The 21957-nt window shown below is 35.7% G+C and overlaps 1 protein-coding gene across 11 annotated transcripts in view; it reads right to left on the bottom strand.

Moving 5' to 3' along the window:
* VPS13B (vacuolar protein sorting 13 homolog B) overlaps positions 1 to 21957 on the bottom strand; it is a 773631-nt gene that overhangs the window by 704962 nt on the left and 46712 nt on the right. For all 11 annotated transcript variants that reach the window (XM_057735654.1, XM_057735658.1, XM_057735653.1 and 8 more), the window contains 3 exons: positions 21479 to 21660; positions 17813 to 17987; positions 3052 to 3320 (listed from right to left, as the gene is read on the bottom strand). In XM_057735654.1, coding sequence (XP_057591637.1) covers positions 3052 to 3320; positions 17813 to 17987; positions 21479 to 21660 — 626 coding nt within the window. The remainder of the gene's footprint in view (positions 1 to 3051; positions 3321 to 17812; positions 17988 to 21478; positions 21661 to 21957) is intronic.

Raw genomic sequence — 21957 nt, 5'->3', positions numbered from 1 at the left:
AAAAAATAATCTAAAAGAGGGTCCAAAAATTCAGAAAAATGGTAAGCAGATGAGATGGGTAGATGCATAGATGATGGATTTATTCAACAAACATTTGTTGAATACGTATCAGACAATTTCCAAGAGATGGAGATACAAGTAATCCTTTTTTAAGTTACCACTTACTGAGTCTGGTGTACTATCAAAAAAGAATAGCCAGCCCAGACGCCACAACTACTGAAGCCCGAGCACCTACAGTTCATGCTCCACAACCAAAAAAAAAAAAGAAGCCAACACAATGAGAAGCCCACACACTGCAATGAAGAGTAGCCCCCACTCGCCACAACTAGAGAAAGCCTGCACACTCAACGAAGACCCACATTGCGAAGGAAGGAAGGGAGGAAAGAAAGAAAGAGAAAGAAAGAAAGGGAAAGAAAGGGAAAAGGAAGAATACCCACTATTTTCTGAAAAGGCTATTATTTCTTCATCTGTCTGATGGACATTTAAGTTGTTTCAACTTTCTGGTCATTTTAAATAGCGTTTTTATGAAGATTCACCTACACCTATTTGTTTGAGTTCAGTTATCAATTCTTTTTAGTATATACCTAGAAGCGTGATTGTTTGTTCTTATAATTCTATGTTTAACTTTTTGAGGAACTGCCAGTTTCCCACAGAGACTGCACCATTTTACATTTCCACCATTCTTCCCATTTGTTTTTAACCAACTCCAATTACTATTCCACCAGTGTCAAATCACTGTTCTGGTCAAAATCACCAATAATTACCACACTGACAAATCCAATGAATCCATTCTCACAAATGACCTACTCCCCCCACTGTAAAACATTTATGGCACTTAGCTTCCAGACAGGCACTCTATTGGTTTTCCACCTATACCACTAGTCACGTATTTTCAATTTCCTTCACTGACTTGTCAGAAACCAAACTCCTGATATTTGTCTCAAACCTAATCCTCTCACAGGACTCCTCATCTCAGAAAATCAGAACTCAACCCTTCTAGTTGCTCAGGAGCCATCCTTGGATCCTCTTCATTTCATTTATGTCAACCAATAAAATCTATTTGGAAGACCTGTACTCTTGACCTTCAAAACACAACCAAATCCAATTACTTTTTACCACCTCCACTTGCTACCACCTAGTCCAAGCCATCATCATCTCTTGCTTGAAAATCGCAATCTTCTCTGTCTCCTTACTTCTGCTTTTGTGCCCTTATAATCTATCCTCAACAGAGCAAACAGAATTGATGCAACTTAAACATAATTCAGATCATCCTATGACTACTATGCCAAAAATTGTCCAAAACCTTTCCTGTCTCATCCAAGGTTAACAACAAAGTGCCTAAAATGACCTACAAGGTTTGACACAATTTATGGACCTCTCCCAATCCCATAACCTCTCTGACCTGATTTTTTACTACCTCCACATTAGCTCACTTTGCTCTGGTCCCACCAGCCTCCTTGCTTTTCCTTGAACTTTCAGGGCCTCTACATTTGCTATTCCTAGAATGTTCAGTACCACGTATCTGCAAAGCTCCCTCTTTTGCAAGTCTTTACTGAAATATCTGCTTCCCATTAAGGCCTTCCCTGATCACCCTCTTTTATGTATGTATATATGTACGTATGTATTTTTAATTGGAGTATAGTTGATTTACAATGTTGTGTTAGTTTCTGCTGTACAGCAAAGTAAGTCAGTTATACATATACATACATCCACTCTTTTTTAGATTCTACTCCCATATAGGTCATTACAGAGTATTGAATAGAGTTCCCTCTGCTATACAGTGGGTTCTTATTAGTTATCTATTTTATATATAGTAGTGTGTATATGTCAATCCCAATCTCCCAGTTTATCCCTCCCTGCTCTTTCCCCTTTGGTAACAATAAGTTTGTTTTCTACAACTGTGACTCAATTTCTGTTTTGTAAATAGGTTCATTTATATCATTGTTTTACATTCCACATATAAGTGACATCATATGATATGTCCTTCTCTGTCTGACTTACTTCACACAGTATGACACCTGATCACCCTCTTTTAAACTGCACAATCCCCTCCAATTTAGTGGAAGCATTCGCTATTCCTCTTTCCTTTTATTTTTTCTACATAACCCTTACCATCAACAGGTACACTACATATCTTATTTGTTTATAATAACAACTTACATTTTAAGAGACAGGGATTTATACCTGATCTGCTACTGTGAATCTCGAGACAAAACAATGCCTACTTAGATGGCATTAATATATACTTGTTGAATGAATTCGATACTGAATAGGAATATTACATGTGTGATAATATTACTATAAAAAGTCAAGAAATAACCTAAAATTAAGTATGGGTTATAGCTGAGGGGCAGAGAAGACAATATACGATCAAAGAAGAACGTATAAGGGTACCAAAGTACTAGTGGTGTTATATTTCTTAAAATAAAAGAATGTTCACCTTATTACTGTTTAACCTGAAAACACCTATTATATAATCTCTTTTGAGAACGTATTTTACATGCATTTGTTAGTGGAGGAAGTACTAAAAACATTTCAAACACTGCTGAAAAACAGAGTCAGATCAAGATCTAGACAATAATAAAACAAAAAAACAAAAAACAAAAAACTGGACTATCTTAAGGCGAGAAAGAGAGGTGAGAAAAGAGAGAAAATGTATATAAACAACCCTTGAAAGAAATTTTGTAATGAAAGACAACAGTAAAACAGTAGATAGAGGAGTACATGAAGTCATGGGAGATTTTTTTATGTGCATTTCTTTTTTAATGGAAATACTAAAGCATCTCTGTATACCAATTGAAAGATTCAGGAGGGAGAGAAAACGTTTCCATGAAGCTATTAAAAAAGGAAAGTGGAGAAGACCTTAGAAGACAAAAGGAGACCAAAATTCAGAGATTTCAGATGAAGGGACATATAATTTTATAAAGTAAAGATTGTTAGACTCTGTCTCACATCTACTAAGTGTAAAATAAACTAAGCTAGATTCTTACTAGAAGTCAAACTTTAAGCTAAAGTTGACAGATAAACAGCAAAAGAACAAAGGAAACCTACTTTGAAAGTCACAGTTGCCTTTGTACAATAAAATCCTATAGAAACAACAGGATCCTTCAAAGTCTGTGTTTTTTGTTGATGCGTGGTTGATGTAGGATCACTCCCAAGGTAGTTTTCCTCGCCATCATCATAACTCACAATTGCAGGAACAAATGACCAGGCCCATGATACCCATCCCTGCGGCTGCTCATCCTCTTGCTGTGAATACAGCTCTTGGCCTTTGTACTGAGCAGGATACTGCATATCTACTCGTGTTTCATCTTCAGCACCTAGCAATCAAAATAAAGTCGCTTTAAATAAGTCAAGAGAATTAAAGCAAGAAGATAATTAGGAATTTAAAGCATATAAACATGTTTCTCCCACATGATTCTTTCTACATATAAAGTATGAACAAATCATACACTGGTTATTATTATTTGAAACCAATAGTTTAGCACTACCACTTTCAAATTTCTATATATTGTACTATAAAAATCTCCTTTCATAGTCCACAATGGTATATGGGGAGTAGTTTATTACATACTGTTAAATGTACTTGATAAATACAAAGAATAAATTCATTTTTTAGGATTTCACTCATTAATTTAAACAACAACAACATAAAACTTACCTTCTAAAAATAAGGCTAGGGACTTCCCTCGTGGCACAGTGGTTAACAATCCGCCTGCCAATGCAGGGGACACGGGTTCCATCCCTGGTCCAGGAAGATCCCACATGCCACGGAGCAACTAAGCCCATGCGCCACAACTACTGAGCCTGAGCTCTAGAGCCTGCAAGCCACAACTATTGAACCCACGTGCCACAACTACTAAAGCCGGCATGCCTAGAGCCTGTGCTTCACAACAAGAGAATCCACCACAATGAGTAGCCCACGCACAGCAATGAAGAGTAGCGCCACTCTCCGCAGCTAGATAAAGCCCATGTGCAGCAACAAAGACCCAATGCAGCCAATAAATAAATAAATAAAAATAAAAATAAGGCTAAGGTGCTGAAAAACTGACTTTTCTCAGAAACATAATATCAGAAAAATCCAAGAAAAATTCTTTATTTCCTGATGCACTCAACAGAGAAAGAGCATTGCAAGTATTCCTTGGCAAAATGTCCCCCCCACCAAAAAAAAAAGAATTATCCCAAAGTATGAAAACAAATGTTATAATGAAACTATTCTTATACGTAGTTAAGAAAAATAATAGTGACTTTATTAGTGGATAACATCTTTCCTATTCTATAGATGAAAAAATCACAGCAAAGAACTTTCATTTGGTTACAAACTGGCAGACAAAGGATGTAAATTTCAACGACTGTAACTTATTCCACCTTTATAAGACAAAAATCCATCAAAGTCCCTTAACATTATTCTAACAATACAAATAAAAGAGGCAGATCATTATGAAATTTAGAGAAAAAATTACTTTTTAAAAAATTCATGGTATAAGCAGCTCCTAGTAGATTTAAACATATCTACTCTTCACTGATAAATCAATAAATACACACACTCCATTAAATATCATCCTCATTCAGATTCACTTCTAGGTTTTCTGGAGAGAAAAACTTTGTATCTTTTTTAATCCTCATGACAGGAGACTCTTGGACCATCAAACACTTTTAGGTCATGACACATGACTACTGACCTCTCTCATTTGAGATGAAACAGACTTGATAAATTGTAACTAGAATACCTAAAATAGAGTACCAGGAGACCTTAGCCATTTTACTTCAAAATAAATTATAAAACTTACAAATCCAGAAAATGTTTTCTATCATCTTCATATCCTGCTGTTTAACCATAAATATAAGTTTCTATAGGGGAATAAATAAATAAAGTTTGTTATTAACTGTCCGTAGTAAGATCTCAAATTGGACATCATCACTAAATACCATCTTGGTTATAAAACAAAAGTCAGGTCAGCTCAACCAAGGACTAGCTTGGGTCCATAGAGCTGGGCTCTGGATCTCTCCTGTCGAAACCATTAAACAGGAAGAGTATCCCACTGCTTAATCTTTTGAAACAAAAGAAAGAAACATCACTAAGAGAAGTCCAAGAAATCAGTTACTATAAGTTACACTTAATATTAGTTAAAAATTAAGAGGGATTTTTGATGAAAGATGATTTTGAAGTTCCAAATCTCTGCTTACCACCTTGTAAAAACAATGAATTAGGAGACAGGAGAAAGATGGCGGAGGAGTAGGACATGACGTTCACCCTCCTCCACACAAATACTTGGAAAACACAGCCACTTGGGGAGTGGCTCCTGAAGAACACCTCCCAAATGCCAGCAGGAGACCTCAGACCGCCAAAAAGGCAAGAGAAATTCCACATAATCAGGTAGCGCAAAGGAATGAAGGGGAAAGGAGACAAAGAATTCTGAGGAGATGGCTCCTCTGGGAGGGAGCTGCAAGGGAGGAAGGCTCCCACACACAGGGGAGCCCCCTTGCTGGCAGGGAAGGACAGGGGGAGCCGTGGAGAAACCAGAAGAGAGAGCAACGGCAAGTCAGCCAAGGGCATAGTGGAGAAATCCCTGCACAGAGGAGTCAGGCAGCACTCCCCCGCCAGAGAAGCTAAGCTGCTCACCCGCAGAGGAGGTGGGGGCTAGGGCTTCTGAGAACAGTCCCCAGGGAGAGAGCGCAGGCTGGCTGCATGAGAAAAGCCTGGCAGGCTGGTGCGCCAGCAAGATAGGGAGTTTGGGGAAACACCTGGGACAGACAGAGAGGCAGGGGGCCTTTGTCTCAGAGTGCTTGGGATGAAACTCCCTCTCCGTGAACTCACAGGTGGTGGTGAAACGGCATGACTCGTGGCTGCTGGATCCAAAAGTCTGCAGCTCTGAACCAATGCCACGTGCTGCTGGGTCCCACCAAATTCCCGCCCACCTGCCCGCGGGCCCGTTCCCCCGCCCCTGCCACAGCACTGCCAGCCCGAGGAATGCTGGATTGAAACACTAGCCCATCCCGTACCCCGCCCACTTCGCACGCAGCTGGGTCCCACCGAATGCCTGCTTACCTGCCTTCCACCCCACTCCCCTGCCCCTGGGCCACCATGCCACCGGCCCATGGCCCATCCACCCACAGCCGCCAATGGTCCTGTGTGTAAGGCAAGTTATCAGCCACACACTGCTGGCAGCACAGGAAGCCTACCAACATCTCAGGCTCACTGAACTCTGCTGCTGCAAGCAATCCTGGAGATTGTGCCCACAATAGGCTTGAAAGAACCTGTACCCATGGATCACCTGATTAGACGAGTGTTTCTACAACAGACACTGCAGACATAGGGGACAACTGGGGACTGTGGGGACAAACAGACACAAGACTAATACCAGATCACAGTCTGAGCTCTCCACAGTCCTCTCCACAGCAGGGGCAGAGCCATACCTAGAAATACAGGAGGACTTTTTGGTATGTTTATCTTGTTTCTGGTCTTAGGTATGTGTCAGTTAAACTTTGATTGTACAGATATGTGTGTAAATTTGCTTCTAATTGGTATGAGTACTTTCTTCTTTCTTGTCTTTGCTGTCTCATTTTCTCTTCTCATTGGCTTCTATTCCTCTTTTCTTTCTGCAAGTGCAAGTGTGCACATCTCCTTGTGTGATTTTGACTGATTAGAGCTGCTTTCACCACCAGTCTTGGAGATCTGACTGCCCTTTCCCTTTCTTCCCTTTTTTCTTCCTTTTTTTCTTTCTCTCCTTCTACCTCCTTTTTCTCCATGGCGGGCAGCTTCCAGCGTCTTGGTGCCCCTGCCAGAGCTAAACCTGGACCTCTGAGAAAGCAGAGCAGAGTCTAGGACGTTCGACCACCAGAGAACTCCGGCCCCATGGAATATTAATCAGCAAGTGCTCCCCCAGAGTTCTCATTCTCAACAACAAGTTTCAAATCCAATCAAAAGCCAGCAAGCTCCAGTGCTTGACAACTCAAGCCAAACAGAACAGAAATTAGAGGAAATTCTACTAAGCAGAATAGGGAAAGGAGACAGCAAACACGATAAATTAGACAAAATGAGAAAACAAAGAAACACCTTGCAGGCAAAGGAGCAAGATAAAAACCCACAAGACCAAATAAATGAAGAAGAAATCGAAAAACTGCCTGAAAAAGAATTCAGAGTAATGATAGCAAAGATGATCCAAAATCTGGAAAACAAAATAGAGAAAATGCAAGAAACAGTTAATGAGGACCTAGAATAACTACAGATCAAACAAACAGTAATGTACAACACAATAAGTGAAATTAAAAATACTCTAGATGGTATAAACAGCAGATTAACTTGAGGCAGAAGAACAAGTAAGTGAGCTAGAAGATAGAATGGGGGAAATAACTGCCAAAGAGCAGGAAAAATAAAAAAGAATAAAAAGAACGGAAGACAGTCTCAGAGACCTCGGGGATAATATTAAGTGCACCAATATTTGAATCACAGACGTCAAAGAAGAAGAAGAAGAAAAGAAATGGTATGAGAAAATATTTGAGGAGATTATGGTGGAAAACTTCCCCCACGTGGGAAAGGAAACAGTTAACCAAGTCCAAGAAGCACGGAGGGTACCATACAGAATAAACCCAAGGAGAAACACACCGAGGCACATATTAATCAAACTAATGAAACTTAAACACAAAATATATTAAAAGCAGCAAGAGAAAAGCAACAAATAACATATAAGGGAAAACCCAAAAGGATAACAGCTGATCTCTCTGCAGAAATTCTACAGGCCAGAACAGAGTGGCAGGGGATAATTAAAGTTTTGAAAGAGAAAAACCTACAGCCAAGAATACTCTACCCAGCAAGAATCTCATTCAGAATTGATGGAGAAATCAAAAACTTTACAGACAAGCACAAGTTAACAGAATTCAGCACCACTAAAACAGCCTTACAACAACTGCTAAAAGAACTCCTCTACACAGTAACACAAGAAAAAGATATACAAAACACATCCAAAATAATTAAGAAAATGGTAATAGGAACATACATGTCAATAATTACATTAAATAACGGATTAAATGCTCCAACCAAAAGAAACAGACTGGCAGAATGGATACAAAAACAAGACCTTTATATATGCTGTCTACAAGAAACCCACTTCAGACCTAGGGACACAAACAGACTGAAAGTAAGGGGATGGAAAAGATATCCCACAAATGGAAGTCAAAAGAAAGCTGCAGTAGCAATACTCATATCAGACAAATTTGACTTTAAAGTAAAAACTATTACAAGAGACAAGGAAGGACACTACATGATGATCAAGGGATCAATTCAAGAAGAATATATAACAATTGTAAATATCTATGCACCCAACATAGGAGCACCTCAATACATAAGACAAATGCTAACAGCCATGAAAGGGGAATCAACAGTAACACAATAATAGTATGAGACTTTAGCACTTTCATCAATGGACAGATCATCCAAACAGAAAATAAAGAAACACAAGTTCTAAATGAGACATCAGACCATCTTGACTTAATTGGTATTTACAGGACATTCCATCCAAAAACTACAGAATACACCTTCTTCTCAAGTGCATATGGAACATTCTCCAGATTAGATCACATCCTGGGGCATAAATCAAGCCTCAGTAAATTCAAGAAAACTGAAATCGTATCAAACATCTTCTCTGACCACAATGCCATGAGACTAGATATCAAATACCTGAAAAAAACTGTAAAAAATACAAACACATGGAGGCTAAACAATTCACTCTTAAACAACCAAGAAATCACTAAAGAAATCAAAGAGGAAATGAAAAAATACCTGGAAACAAATGACAGTGAAAACACGACGACCCAAAACCTATGGGACACAGCAAAAGCAGTTCTAAGAGGGAAGTTTATAGCAATACAATCCTACCTCAAGAAACGAGAAAAATCTTGAATAAATAACCTAACCTTACACCTAAAACAACTAGAGAAAGAAGAACAAAAAACCCCAAAGTGAGCAGAAGGAAAGACATCATAAAGATCAGATCACAAATAAATGAAAAAGAAATGAAGGAAACAATAGCAAAGATCAATAGAACTAAAAGCTGGTTCTTTGAGAATATAAAATCAAATTGATAAACCATTAGCTAGATTCATCAGGAAAAAAAGAGAGAAGATGCAAATCAACAGAATTAGAAGTGAAAAAGGAGAAGTCACAACCAACACTGCAGTAACACAAAAGATCATGAGAGACTACTACAAGCAACTCTATGCCAATAAATTGGATAACCTGGAAGAAATGGATACATTCTTAGAAAAGTACAATCTTCCAAGACTGAACCAGGAAGAAATAGAAAATATGAACAGACCAATCACAAGTACGGAAATTGAGACTATCATTAAAAATCTCCCAACAAACAAAAGCCCAGGGCCAGATGGATTCACAGGAGAATTCTATCAAACATTTAGAGAAGAGCTAACACCTATTCTTCTCAAACTCTTCCAAAATATAGCAGAACCAGGAACACTGCCAAACTCATTCTACAAGGCCACCATCACCCTGATACCAAAGCCAGAAAAAGATGTCACAAAAAAAGAAAATTACAGGCCAATATCACTGATGAATACAGATGCAAAAATCCTCAACAAAATACTAGCCAACAGAATCCAACAGCACATTAAAAAGATCATACACCATGATCAAGTCGGGTTTATCCCTGGAATGCAAGGATTCTTCAATATATGCAAATCAATGTGACACATCATATTAACAAATTGAGGATAAAAACCATATGATCATTTCAATAGATGCAGAAAAAGCTTTTGACAAAGTTCAACATCCATTTATGATAAAAACTCTCCAGAAAGTGGACATAGAAGGAAGTTACCTCAACATGATAAAAGCCATATATGACAAACCAACAGCCAACAGCACTCTAAACGGTGAAAAACTGAATGCATTCCCTCTAAAGACAGGAACAAGACAAGGGTCCCCACTGTCACAACTATAGTTTTGGAAGTTTTAGCCACAGCAATCAGAGAAGAAAATGAAATAAAAAGAATCCAAACTGGAAAAGAGGAAGTAAAATTGTCACTCTTTGCAGATGACATGATATTATATATAGAAAACCCTAGAGATGCCACCAGAAAACTTCTAGCACTAAGCGATGAAGTTAGTAAAGTAGCAGGATACAAAATTAATGTGCAGAAATCTCTTGCATTCCTATACATTAACTATGAAAAAGCAGAAAGAGAAATGAAGGAAACTCTCCCATTCACCACTGCAACAAAAAGAATAAAATACCTAGGAATAAACCTGCCTAAGGAGGCAAAAGACCTGTATGCAGAAAACTATAAGACACTGGTGAAAGAAATCAAAGACGATACAAACAGATGGAGGGACACACCATGTTCTTGGATTGGAAGAATCAACATTGTGAAAATGACTGTACTACTCAAAGCAATTTACAGATTCAATGCAATCCCTATCAAATTACCAATGGCATTTTTCACAGAACTAGAGCAAGAAATCTTAGGATTTGTATGGAAATGCAAAAGACCCTGAATAGCCAAAGCAATCTTGAGAAGGCAAGATGGGGCTGGAGGAATCAGGCTCCCTGACTTCAAACTATACTACAAGGCTACAGTGATGAAGACAATACGGTACTGGCACAAAAACAGAAATATAGATCAATGGAACACAACAGAGAGCCCAGAGATAAATCCATGCACATATGGGTACCTTATCTTTGACAAAGGACGCAAGAATATACAATGGAAAAAAGACAGCCTCTTCAATAAGTGGTGCTGGGAAAACTGGACAGCAACATGTAAAAGAATGAAATTAGAACACTTCCTAACACCATACACAAAAATAAACTCCAAATGGATTCAAGACCTACACGTAAGGCCAGACACTATAAAACTCCTAGAGGAAAGCATAGGCAAAACACTCTATGACATATATCAAAGCAAGATCCTTTTGGACCCACCTCCTAGAATCATGGAAATAAAATCAAGAATAAATGGGACCTCATGAAACTTAAAAGCTTTTGCACAGTGAAAGAAACCATACACAAGACAAGACAGCCCTCAGAATGGGAGAAAATACTTGCCAATGAAGCAAAGGACAAAGGATTAATCTCCAAAATATACAAGCAGCTCATGAAGCTTAATACCAAAAAAGCAAATAACCCAATCCACAAATGGGCGGAAGACCTAAATAGACATTTCTCCAAAGAAGACATGCAAATGGCTAACAAACACATGAAAAGATGCTCAACATCACTAATCGTTAGAGAAATGCAAGTCAAAGCCACCATGAAGTATCACCTCACACCAGTCAGAATGGCCATCATCAAAAAAACTAAAAACAATAAATGCTGGAGAGGGTGTGGAGAATAGGGAACTCTCCTGCACTGTTGGTGGGAATGTAAGCTGGTACAGCCACTAGGAAAACAGTTTGGAGGTTCCTTAAAAAACTAAAAATGGAACTACCATATGACCCAGCAATCCCACTACTGGGCATATACCCAAAGAAAACCATAATCCTAAAAGAAACATGTACCATAATGTTCACTGCAGTACTGTTTACAATAGCCAGGACATGGAAGCAACCTAAATGCCCATCAACAGATGAATGGATACAGAAGATGTGGCACATATACACAACGGAATATTACTCAGCCATAAAAAAGAATGAAATTGAGTTATTTGTAATGAGGTGGATAGACCTAAAGTCAGTCATACAGTTGGTAAGTCAGAAAGAGAAAAACAAATACCGTATGCTAACTCATATATATGGAATCTTAAAAAAAAAAAAAAGGTACTGATGAACCCAGTGACAGGGTAAGAATAAAGATGCAGATGTAGAGAATGGACTTGAGGACACTGGGGGGGGGGGGGTGCAGGCAGGGGGGCAATGGGGAAGCTGGAACGAAGTGAGAGAGTAGCTTTGGCATATATACACCACCAAATGTAACAGAGATAGCTCATGAGAAGTTCCTGCATAACATAAGGAGACAAACTCGATGATGGGTGATGACTTAGAGCTCCAGGATAGGGAGGTTGGGAGGGAATTACAGGAGGGTGAGGATATGTGTATAAATACAGCTGATTCATTTTGGTGTACCTCAAAAATTGGCACAGCAATGTAAAGCAATTATATTCCAATAACAGCTTAAAAAAAGAAAAAGAAAAAGAATGAATTAGGACCTGGGAAAGAAAAAAACATCTCTTTGATCTCTGGTCAGAATTTAACAGACTCTTTGGAATGGTGCATCTTAACATGAGATCCTTCAGTAGAATTCAGGAATTCCTTAAGTTTCAATGGAAAAATATATATTAAGTATTTAACTAAAATGTAGCATTCTTTTAATTATGAAAGTAGATAACAAATCACAGTTACATCAGTAGTACCTTCACCTCTAAAACCTATACAAATCATAGATGTATCAAACAACAGAAGCTATCTCAAAATATCATTTACACACATCACTACTTTGAAACTATGATAGGTATTAGATTTCCTGCTATATTTCACTATTTAATGGGTTAACATAGAAGCACATACTAAAAAACAACAAAAAAGACAAAATATATGAAATAATGGTTTTCAGACACTGGATTTCAGGCAATGGAGGCCAATAAGTCCTGAGAGAAGAGAAACAAGAGAAATGAGTTTGATCAGCCCAGCTTACTGTCTGGAATGAGTTTCTAAGTCACAACCAAGAAAGAGGGAAACCAAATAGAGCTCAGCAGTCTCCTTAGATGAGAAAACAGAGTATTGAGTAGAGGTAGACTGAGGTGGCTAGAGTTTGCAGGGCAGAGTACCAAACAAGAAAGACCTGCTCAGAGAGAGAGCTCCTGAGACTTGCAGAGGGTCCCATTCCAGTCCTCACTTGAGTATTAATTAGTTTCATGTAAGGAAACTACTGAGGCCATGAAAAGAACCACCAGAAAGTGGTAAAGAAAAAAATCTCCAAGACTTAAACAGAATTGGGAATAGTCTGTGTTCTGTCCAGCAAGAAAGAGAAAACTGTTAATTCACAGAGGACCTGGCAAATTATTCAAAGGGGTAATTATCTCAGCAATGAGATAAAGCTGGGCTTAAGCTAACAGCTGCTCTGAACCCATCTAAAACCCTTTAAAGCAAGACAACTGAATTAAATTGTTTCCAAGTAATTTAACTGTTTGCTAGAATACAAAAACATCCAGCACCCAACAAAATAAAATTCACAATATCTAGCATCCACTTAAAAATTACTGCATGTGCAAAGAAGCAGGAAGATGTCACAAAGAATGAGAAAAAAAAGTCAGTCCGTAGAAAAAAGCAGTAATAACATGTTTCATAGCATTAGTAAACAAGGACATTAAAGCAGCTATCTAAATAAAATATCTGAAAAAGTACAAAGACAAAAGATATTTTTAATAATCCAAACCAAATTTCTGGAGATGAAAAATACAGTATCTGAGATAAAGTAGATGGGATTAATGGCAGATTAGCTACAGAAGACTAGCGATCTTGAAAAGAAACTATCAAAAATGAAACCAGAAAATGATAGGAAAAAGAAAAAAAAATTATGAACAGAACATCAGAGAGCTCTGTGGAACTTCAAGCAGTCTAATATATATGTTACTGGAGTCCCCAAAGGAGGAGAAAGGGGAACTGAAAAAGATATTTGAAGAAATAATGCTCCAAATATTTCTAAATACATTTGAAAACTATAAACTCACAGACCTAAAAGCCTTAATGTATTCCAAGCACAAATAACATGAAGAAAGGACATCAAGGCATATTAAAATCACAGTGCTTAAAACTTTCCAAGAAAAGGTTCATGGGCTTTAGCAGAGTGTCAAAGGAATCCACAGCACACACAATAAAAGGTTAAGGACGTGCTTTAGACAGATGAAAAAACTAACTTAGACTCGTCTGGAAGCAAGCAACCCTTTTTTTAACATCCCCCTCCACTTACCCCCCCCCCCGCAAAAAAAAAACCCCAAAAAACCTACTCACTCCTTCTTAGATCACAGAAAGGAATAGTTACAAAGGAAAATTTTGAAAATTACATTTGATCAAAATTTAAAACTCTGCTCAAGAGACACCTATTAAGAAATGAATCAGCCAACTCAGAGACCAGCAAAAAATATTCCCCAGATGTATCTGACATGTATGTGACAAAGGACTTGAACTCAGAATATATAAAGAACTACCTGTATGTATAACTGACTCACTCTGCTATACAGCAGAGACTAACACAACATTGTAAATCAACTATAGTCCAATTAAAAACAAGAAAAAAAGAACCACAAATCAGTAATGAAACCCAATAAAAGTTTAAAAATAGGCAAATATTTAACATAAACTGCACAAAGGTAGATATATTGTCAATAATCACATGAAAGAAGTTCAAAATTAACTGATCAGGGAAGTGCAAATTAAAACCACAATGAGCTACCACAACATATCCATCAGAATGGCAAAAAGTAAAAAAGGACTGACAACAACAAATGTTGGCAAGGACGGGAAGCAACTGGAACTCTCCCACATTGTTGACAGGAATATAAAATGGCACAACCACTTTGGGGGAAAAAGCCTAGTAATTTCTTTTAAAAAAAATATATATATATTACTTAACAATTCCACTCAGGTATTTACCCAAGAGAAAGAATAGCACATGACTACAAGAGACTTGCAGAAGAATGTCCAGGTCATCTTTATGATAACCAAAACCAGAATATACTTCAAGCATCCATCAACAGGGGAATAGCTACATTAAGTTATATTCATATGGTATATTCATACAATGTACCTAGCAATAAAAAGGAAAAGAAATACTAATATACAACAACACAGATGAATCCCCAAAACACAATGCTTTTAGGGCAGTGAAAATACTCTGTATGATACCATAATGATGGATATATTTGTCCATACCCACAGAATGTACAACAGGAAGAGTGAACTTTAAACTGTGAACGCTGGGCAATAATGATGTAGGTTCCTCAACTGTGACAAATATAGCACTCTGGAGGGGATGCTGATAATGGGGGAGGCTATGCATGTATGAGAGCAGGAGTATATGGGAAATCTCTTGTACCTACCCTTCAATTTTGCTGTGAATCTAAAACTGCTGTAAAAATTGTCTTAGTAAAAAGCTTTTAAAAATTAAAAGCAAAAAACAATATTATGCTTACTGAAAGAATCCTTTTACAAGGGAACTCATACTATTTGATTCTATTTATATGAAATTTCAGAATCAGCAAAAACTAATCCATGATTTTTTTAAAGATTCAGAACATGTTTTTCTTGAGTAGAGTGGGAGTGGGCAGGCAGCTGGAGTGGGGGAATGACTGGAAAGAGGCATGAGATAACTTGCTGAGATGTTAATGACCCATATTTTGATGGGTGTTTCATATCACATAGGCATACTCATTTCTCAAAACTTCTTAAATAGTACACTTAAGATTTATGCACTTCAACTTGTGAATTTAATCTTCAAAAAAAGAAGAACCATCAATAAATACAAACTCTAGTTAATGACACGCTGCTGAAGTCTAGGGGTGAAGTATACTGATGTCCATAACTTACCTTGAAAGGCATCAAAAACTGGATGAATTGATGGAGAGATTGGTGTTAGATAAACAGACATATGTTAAAGCAAATGTGACAAAATATTAATTGTAGAATCTAGATGATGAGTATGTGGGTATCCACTGTATAATGAATGCTCTTTTAACTTTTCTATATATTTGAAATTTATTATAATAGCATGGTGGGGAAAAAATGGATTGAGCAGCTTCTATATGCTAGGTTTTAAGTGTTAGATAATGAACTGCTAAGACAGGAAAAATATCTAACAGGAATTCGCTGTCCAATGTGAAAGATATAAAATGTTTTATACCTACATACACTTATTAATGTTGTTCCCTAAACTTTTTTTAAGATAAGATCTTTTATTAAGCTATAATTTAAAGCCTATAAAATGTGGCCTTTAAAAGTATACAATTCAGTCGTTTTTAGTAAAGTCACAAAATTGTGCAACATCATCACTATCTAATTTCAAAATATTTTCATGTTCTAAGAAACATGAAACTCCAAAAAGAAAACCTCTATCCGTTAGCTGTCACTCTCCATTGCCTCCTCCCCACTCCCAAGCCCAGGTTACTAATCTACTTTCTGCTTTTACAGAATTGCCTATTATGGACACATCTTATCAGTGAAATCATACAACATGTTCCTTTTTAACTGGCTGCTTTCACTTAACATTTTCAAAGTTCATCATGTTGTAGCATTATCAGTATTTCATAGCTTCGTATTGCTGAATAATATTCCAATGTACAGATACATCACAACTGTTTACTCATCAGCTGATGGACATTTAAGTTATTAAACTTTTTGGTTATTAAAAATAATGCTGCCATGAACATTCACATACAAGTTTTTATGTAGACATATGTTATCAACTCTCTGTCATATAATCCTAGGAATAGAACCCTACCTAGGATCAGATGGTAACACTATGTTCAACTCTTTGACAAACCAGATTGTTTCCCATTCCTACCAGCTATACATAAGGGTTCCAATTTTCCCACATCTTTGCCAACACTTATTATGTATCTTTTTATAATAACTACACCAGTTAGTGGCTATAAAGCAGTAACTTATTGTGGTTTTGATTTGCATTACCCCTCATGACTAATGATATTGAGCATATTTTCAAGTGCTTGTTGGCCACCTGTATATTTTTTCTGGATACATGTCTATTCAGGTCTTTTGCCCATTTTTTAATAGGGTTATTTGTTCCTAAGTTTTAAATGCCCTTTTCTAAAGGCTCTAACTAGGGAAGTTAATCATCATCTCCAAATTTTTCCTGAGTCTCAGACCCAACACAAGTCAAAGCCAATCATTCCTTTCACACCATTTTTTACTTCAGATCATTCATACCTTTATTACATCAAACATCCTATCATTCTACCATACATTGTACTTAACTAACAGTACACATGTCTGTCCACTCCACTATATATTAAGATTTTAAGGGAAGAGAATTTGTATGTATATTTTCCCACATTTCTGTATCTCTACATTCTCCCACACTCCCAGCAATAATGTCTTACACACAGTAGGCTTTAGTAAAAGTATAATTAATTGAATAATTGAAATTTACCCACAAAGTATCCCTCAGTGAAGTATATACTTCACTAAGTAATGCTTCAATTAATTAACTAGGTATGCTTCAATGAAACATACCTAGTTAATTAGGTATAATTATAGTCAATTATAATTACACATAATAATTAAGTATAAATAACTTAATTAGTAACTCGTGCTGAGACTTTGTAGGAAAAGTATCAATATAGCTGTTCCTTGAACAACAAGGCGGCTTAGGGGTGCAAGCTGAAAATCCAGGTATAACTTTACAGTCAATCCTCCATCATATTCACAGTTCTGCATCTGAGGATTCAACCAACCATGGATCATGTAGTACTGTAGCACGTATTTACTGAAAAAAATTTGTGTATAAGTGGACCTTGTGTGGTTCAAAACCCATGTTGTTCAAGAGTTAACTGTACTATAATTTACTAGGAAATCTTGAGGTTGAACTACCTTAAGGTTTATGTAATGTATATTTCAAACACTTACACCTATTAGAAATAGTCAAATTATTCTTAGCATGTAGAAAAAAGAATAGTATGCAAAATGTAGAAAAGAAAAAAATTAGTGTCAAACAAGCAAAATAAAATCATCCCATCATATTAGAACACTGCAAAATACAATTTAATGTTGTAGTTTTTAAAGTTTCACAACAGTGAAAACACTTTGTAAGAACAATAGTTATAAAGTAAAAGTTTTTGTCACATTTACCTGTAATGTTTCCTAACATATCTTTATTGTGACAGGTAGACTCTTCTGTTTCTCCATCTTTAAAATTTCCTATTTCTCCATAGTAAAGAGCAATCCCAAGTTGCATTATACGGATAAACATAGGCAATTGTTGATCAGTGATAGAAAGTTTCAAACTCTCTACTAAGGTATGAATCTGTATTTTGAAAAAAACAAAAGCATATTCAAAAGGAGTACCATTTAACATAAGTAGAGAAATGTTAAGTCTTAAAACGGAATACCATAGGAGAAACTACTAGTAATATCCCAACATTTCTAACAGTTAAGCCAAAATAATAGTTTGCTCTAAAATCTTAGGAATTTAAACAAATTTTTCTATGATGATCAATATACTTCAGATAGAAACTACATTAATCCAAACTATATAAACAGAAATAGAAATGATAATGAGAAGATACAGTCACACTGGAGTTCCAGATAACTTTTCCCAAAACTTTGTTACCAAAATGCCCACCTTATAATATTAAAGAGTATGACAGTACTCCAACAAAAACCATAAAGATCTCTGCGATGACTAAGAATAAAAGTTTCATGATGTCATTTTAGTAAGACTTTAATCACCCTTTCCAGCTTTATTAACATACACATCCTAAAAACATACATTGAGTAAATTACTAACATTACAATTATGGAAGTATGCACATGATAAAATGATTATTGTCAAATACGGAAAACCAAGTGAAAATATGATCAGGAAAATTCCTCAAACTTTAAATAAAAGATTTAAACATTGTATAAAATTTGTAACGAATCAATTATTAGAAATAAGATTAATTACTATCAACAGGGCACAAAGCAGTCAATCTAAGTTCTCTTTACAGAATGAGACATCAATAAAATACAAAGACAGTCTCTATGTAATGATTTCCTGCTGTTCCATAAACATGGAATAAAACCAATTAAGCCATAAAATCAAATCTCTTGGAAGGTTTATTTTAAGTAACTGGTATTTGAGTGTCTATGAAACATGAAAACGAAGTAATGGTAATCATCATATTTTTAGGGATAAAAGCACAAAAATTGTACTTGAAGGGGAAGAAAGCTGTATGGGGAGGTATAAAATACCATATTCAAATATGAGTACAGGTTTCTTAAAACTGACTTAAAAATCATACACTGAATAGACCATGAAGAGGTAAGAAAATGGGGGACAGGTTGTGGGGGTGTGCAGTGCAGGCCTGCCAAGCTCTTCTTAAACTTGAGATTTCTCTGCCTCATCCTTTTAAATACCGTATGGCACCAAAAGCACCAGTGATAAGCTGTCTTAGCAAAACCAGTGTCAACTCTGTATGAATGTATGTGTGTACTTAAAATATTATACACACAAACATATATATCTTTAAAATATATGACATTTTACATATTATATATATGCATGTAAATATCTTTAAAATCAATAAAGTTAACCCACAACAGAAAAACTGACAAAGAACCTGAATGAATTTTTCAAAGAGAAAATAATGGTCAGTGAACATACTTTCAAAAATCTAAGTTCAATAATAATCAAATAAATATTAAATTGTATTATTTTTGCTGAACCAGTTGGCTTTTTAAAACAATGATCGTATTTAAGGATAGCAGGAGTGTAATATAGGCACTCCCCTTACTGCTCACGAGCTGGTTAAACCTTTCTGGAAACAATTTTGCAGTACAGATCACAGCCTTAAAAAAGTTTAAACCCATTAATAAGATATTTGCAATTACAGAAGTCTTTCCTAAGGAATTAATCAGAGATGTGGTCAAAGATTTACGTGCAGACCTCCATTCCTCTGAAAAACTGTTAAAAAGAAGTAAATTTTCAAAAACAGGGGAAATGTTAAATACATTACATACCCGTATGCTCTGTATCTCATAGATGATACAATCTCTTAAGACACATTTACTACTTACAAAAGATAGAAAATTACAAAAAGCCTACCCAAAATACAAATAAACTAAAAAGCCACTTAAACAAATATACATGAGAGTCTTAGACAAATAATTAGGGTGTCTGGAACATTTTGAGAAATTCCCTGTCTTTGAGGTGATCAATGAGGTTAACCATGTCCATTTAATACTTCCTAGGACTAAGAGTTGGAAGAATGATGGGTCTAATTCAACACAGTAAATCTTACATCACAGTAGGATTAATAAAAAACTCAAAATTTAATTTCAGTTAAGCATAATGGTACCCCATACTCAGTGATTACCACAGTCAAAAACCACATGTCAACAAGCTTATTTATATTAAGGTACTTTTTCAATAAAATGTCATGGCTAGTCAATTTTGAGAAAAACTTGTACGCCAAAACTAAGTTTTCCTCAAATTCATTTGTTTTTACTTTCCTCTCATTTAGCCACATCCTAGAATGTACAATTAAATCTGTACTAATGAGCAATAAGATTTTTTTTATATAAGGCTTCCCGATATCCATTACTTGCTTTCAAAATATATCTTGAATTTACCCTTAACATTCTTCAACTTTACTAGTAGATTCAAGGTCAAAGAAGGAAAGTAAGTCCACTGTTCTGAGACAGCAGCATAATTACTATTGAATTAATAGTTTTCCATGCTTATCTTTGCCTAAGAAGTTAATTCAAAAACAGAAGGAAAAAGTAACAGAATTTAAACAAAACAATGTGCACTATACAATGTGTGAGAAAAAAAATAAAATACTCATTACTGAGCACTACCAAAGAAAAATGGGTGGATCTCATATATAAATACAAATTTAAGTAGAATACAGCTACATAAAATAGCAAGTGTTATATGCTTTAAAAAACATAATGCAAAAATTATAAATAATTTATATAGCCATGCCAAAACAGGCACACTCGTCAACACCAGCGTTCAGACTTAGGGCCAGCTTTTCCATTATAGTACAAAAGCTTGTAATTCAATAACAAAAATTCATTCCACATTAAAATTTAGTTAAAAAGATTACAAGTCACTGTGTGAATTCTTTATCAAAGACAGATAAATAGGTAGACAGACAAGAGGTAGAGAAAACTGTTATGCTATAACAGAACACAAGATTTATACTTAGAGAATAACTATACACATTAAAAATATTTACCAGTATCTTGGAGAACAAATTTTCACATGGATCAGAAGACATTACTGAAAAATTCCCATGTTCTTAAGATTTTAATTACATTCTGAAACCACAGATAAAAATCTAAAATTTCCTAAACCAATAAACTAAGATATTAGGTAAGCAAATTAAGCCTTATAAAATTATGTAAGAAAGATAAGGGTCAATAACTATTCTTATCAGATAAACAATTTATAATGATTGAAATACAGATTGACATTCAGTCTACTGTGGGTATAAATACACTTTTTGATATGATCTCCTCTATCTACTTGAAGAGAAAAATACTAACAATCAGCTGGACAAACTAGAACAAGAAACTATAGTCACAAAAAAGTTGTCCCCAAAATCTCTATTAGAACACACAATGCAAAGTTATAATATGTTACAAATAACATAAAAGTTATAAATAAAACTTTTTTACAAAAACTAATGGTTTATATATTTATGAGGTTAATTTCTTCTTTGCTTTTTCAAAATAATTAGCATGCGTGACAGTCAATAAACAAAGTAGAAACATGAAACTCAACTACTAGAAAAAAGAAACACCTACTTTAATAACAGATGGCATCTTGGAATTTAGGTTATCGTATGTAAAATGCAGACGAGTTCTGAAGGAACACTTGTACAATAAAGGATCCTGGTAAAATTCTATTTTACCACTAGCATTTCGTTTATCAAGACAAACTGTACAGTCGGAAAAATTGATAACCTTTCTCAGCACCAGATCAGTCGCTAAAAAGAAAAGAAAAAACATTTTAAGTCAGAAGGAAAGTTACAGGAAAAAAAGTCAATTATTTATTAGTATAATAGTAATAAAAATAATAGCAGAAATAAGATTAATAGCACATTTAATACATGATGTCAGAACCTATGAAAAGAACTTCTCATTTATTATATCATTTAAATCTTACAAAAACCTCAGGCACAATAATTCCCATTTTATGTGTGAAGAATCAAATAGAGGCCAAAGAAACAAAGCAGCTCACCCCCAATTTGCTTGACACCTAACTACAAATTTAAGACAAAGTT

Source organism: Hippopotamus amphibius, chromosome 5, assembly GCF_030028045.1.
Source record: "Hippopotamus amphibius kiboko isolate mHipAmp2 chromosome 5, mHipAmp2.hap2, whole genome shotgun sequence".
Taxonomy (NCBI): domain Eukaryota; kingdom Metazoa; phylum Chordata; class Mammalia; order Artiodactyla; family Hippopotamidae; genus Hippopotamus; species Hippopotamus amphibius.
Note: the sequence above shows the minus strand (reverse complement) of the source record. Positions and strands in the feature narration are given on the sequence as shown.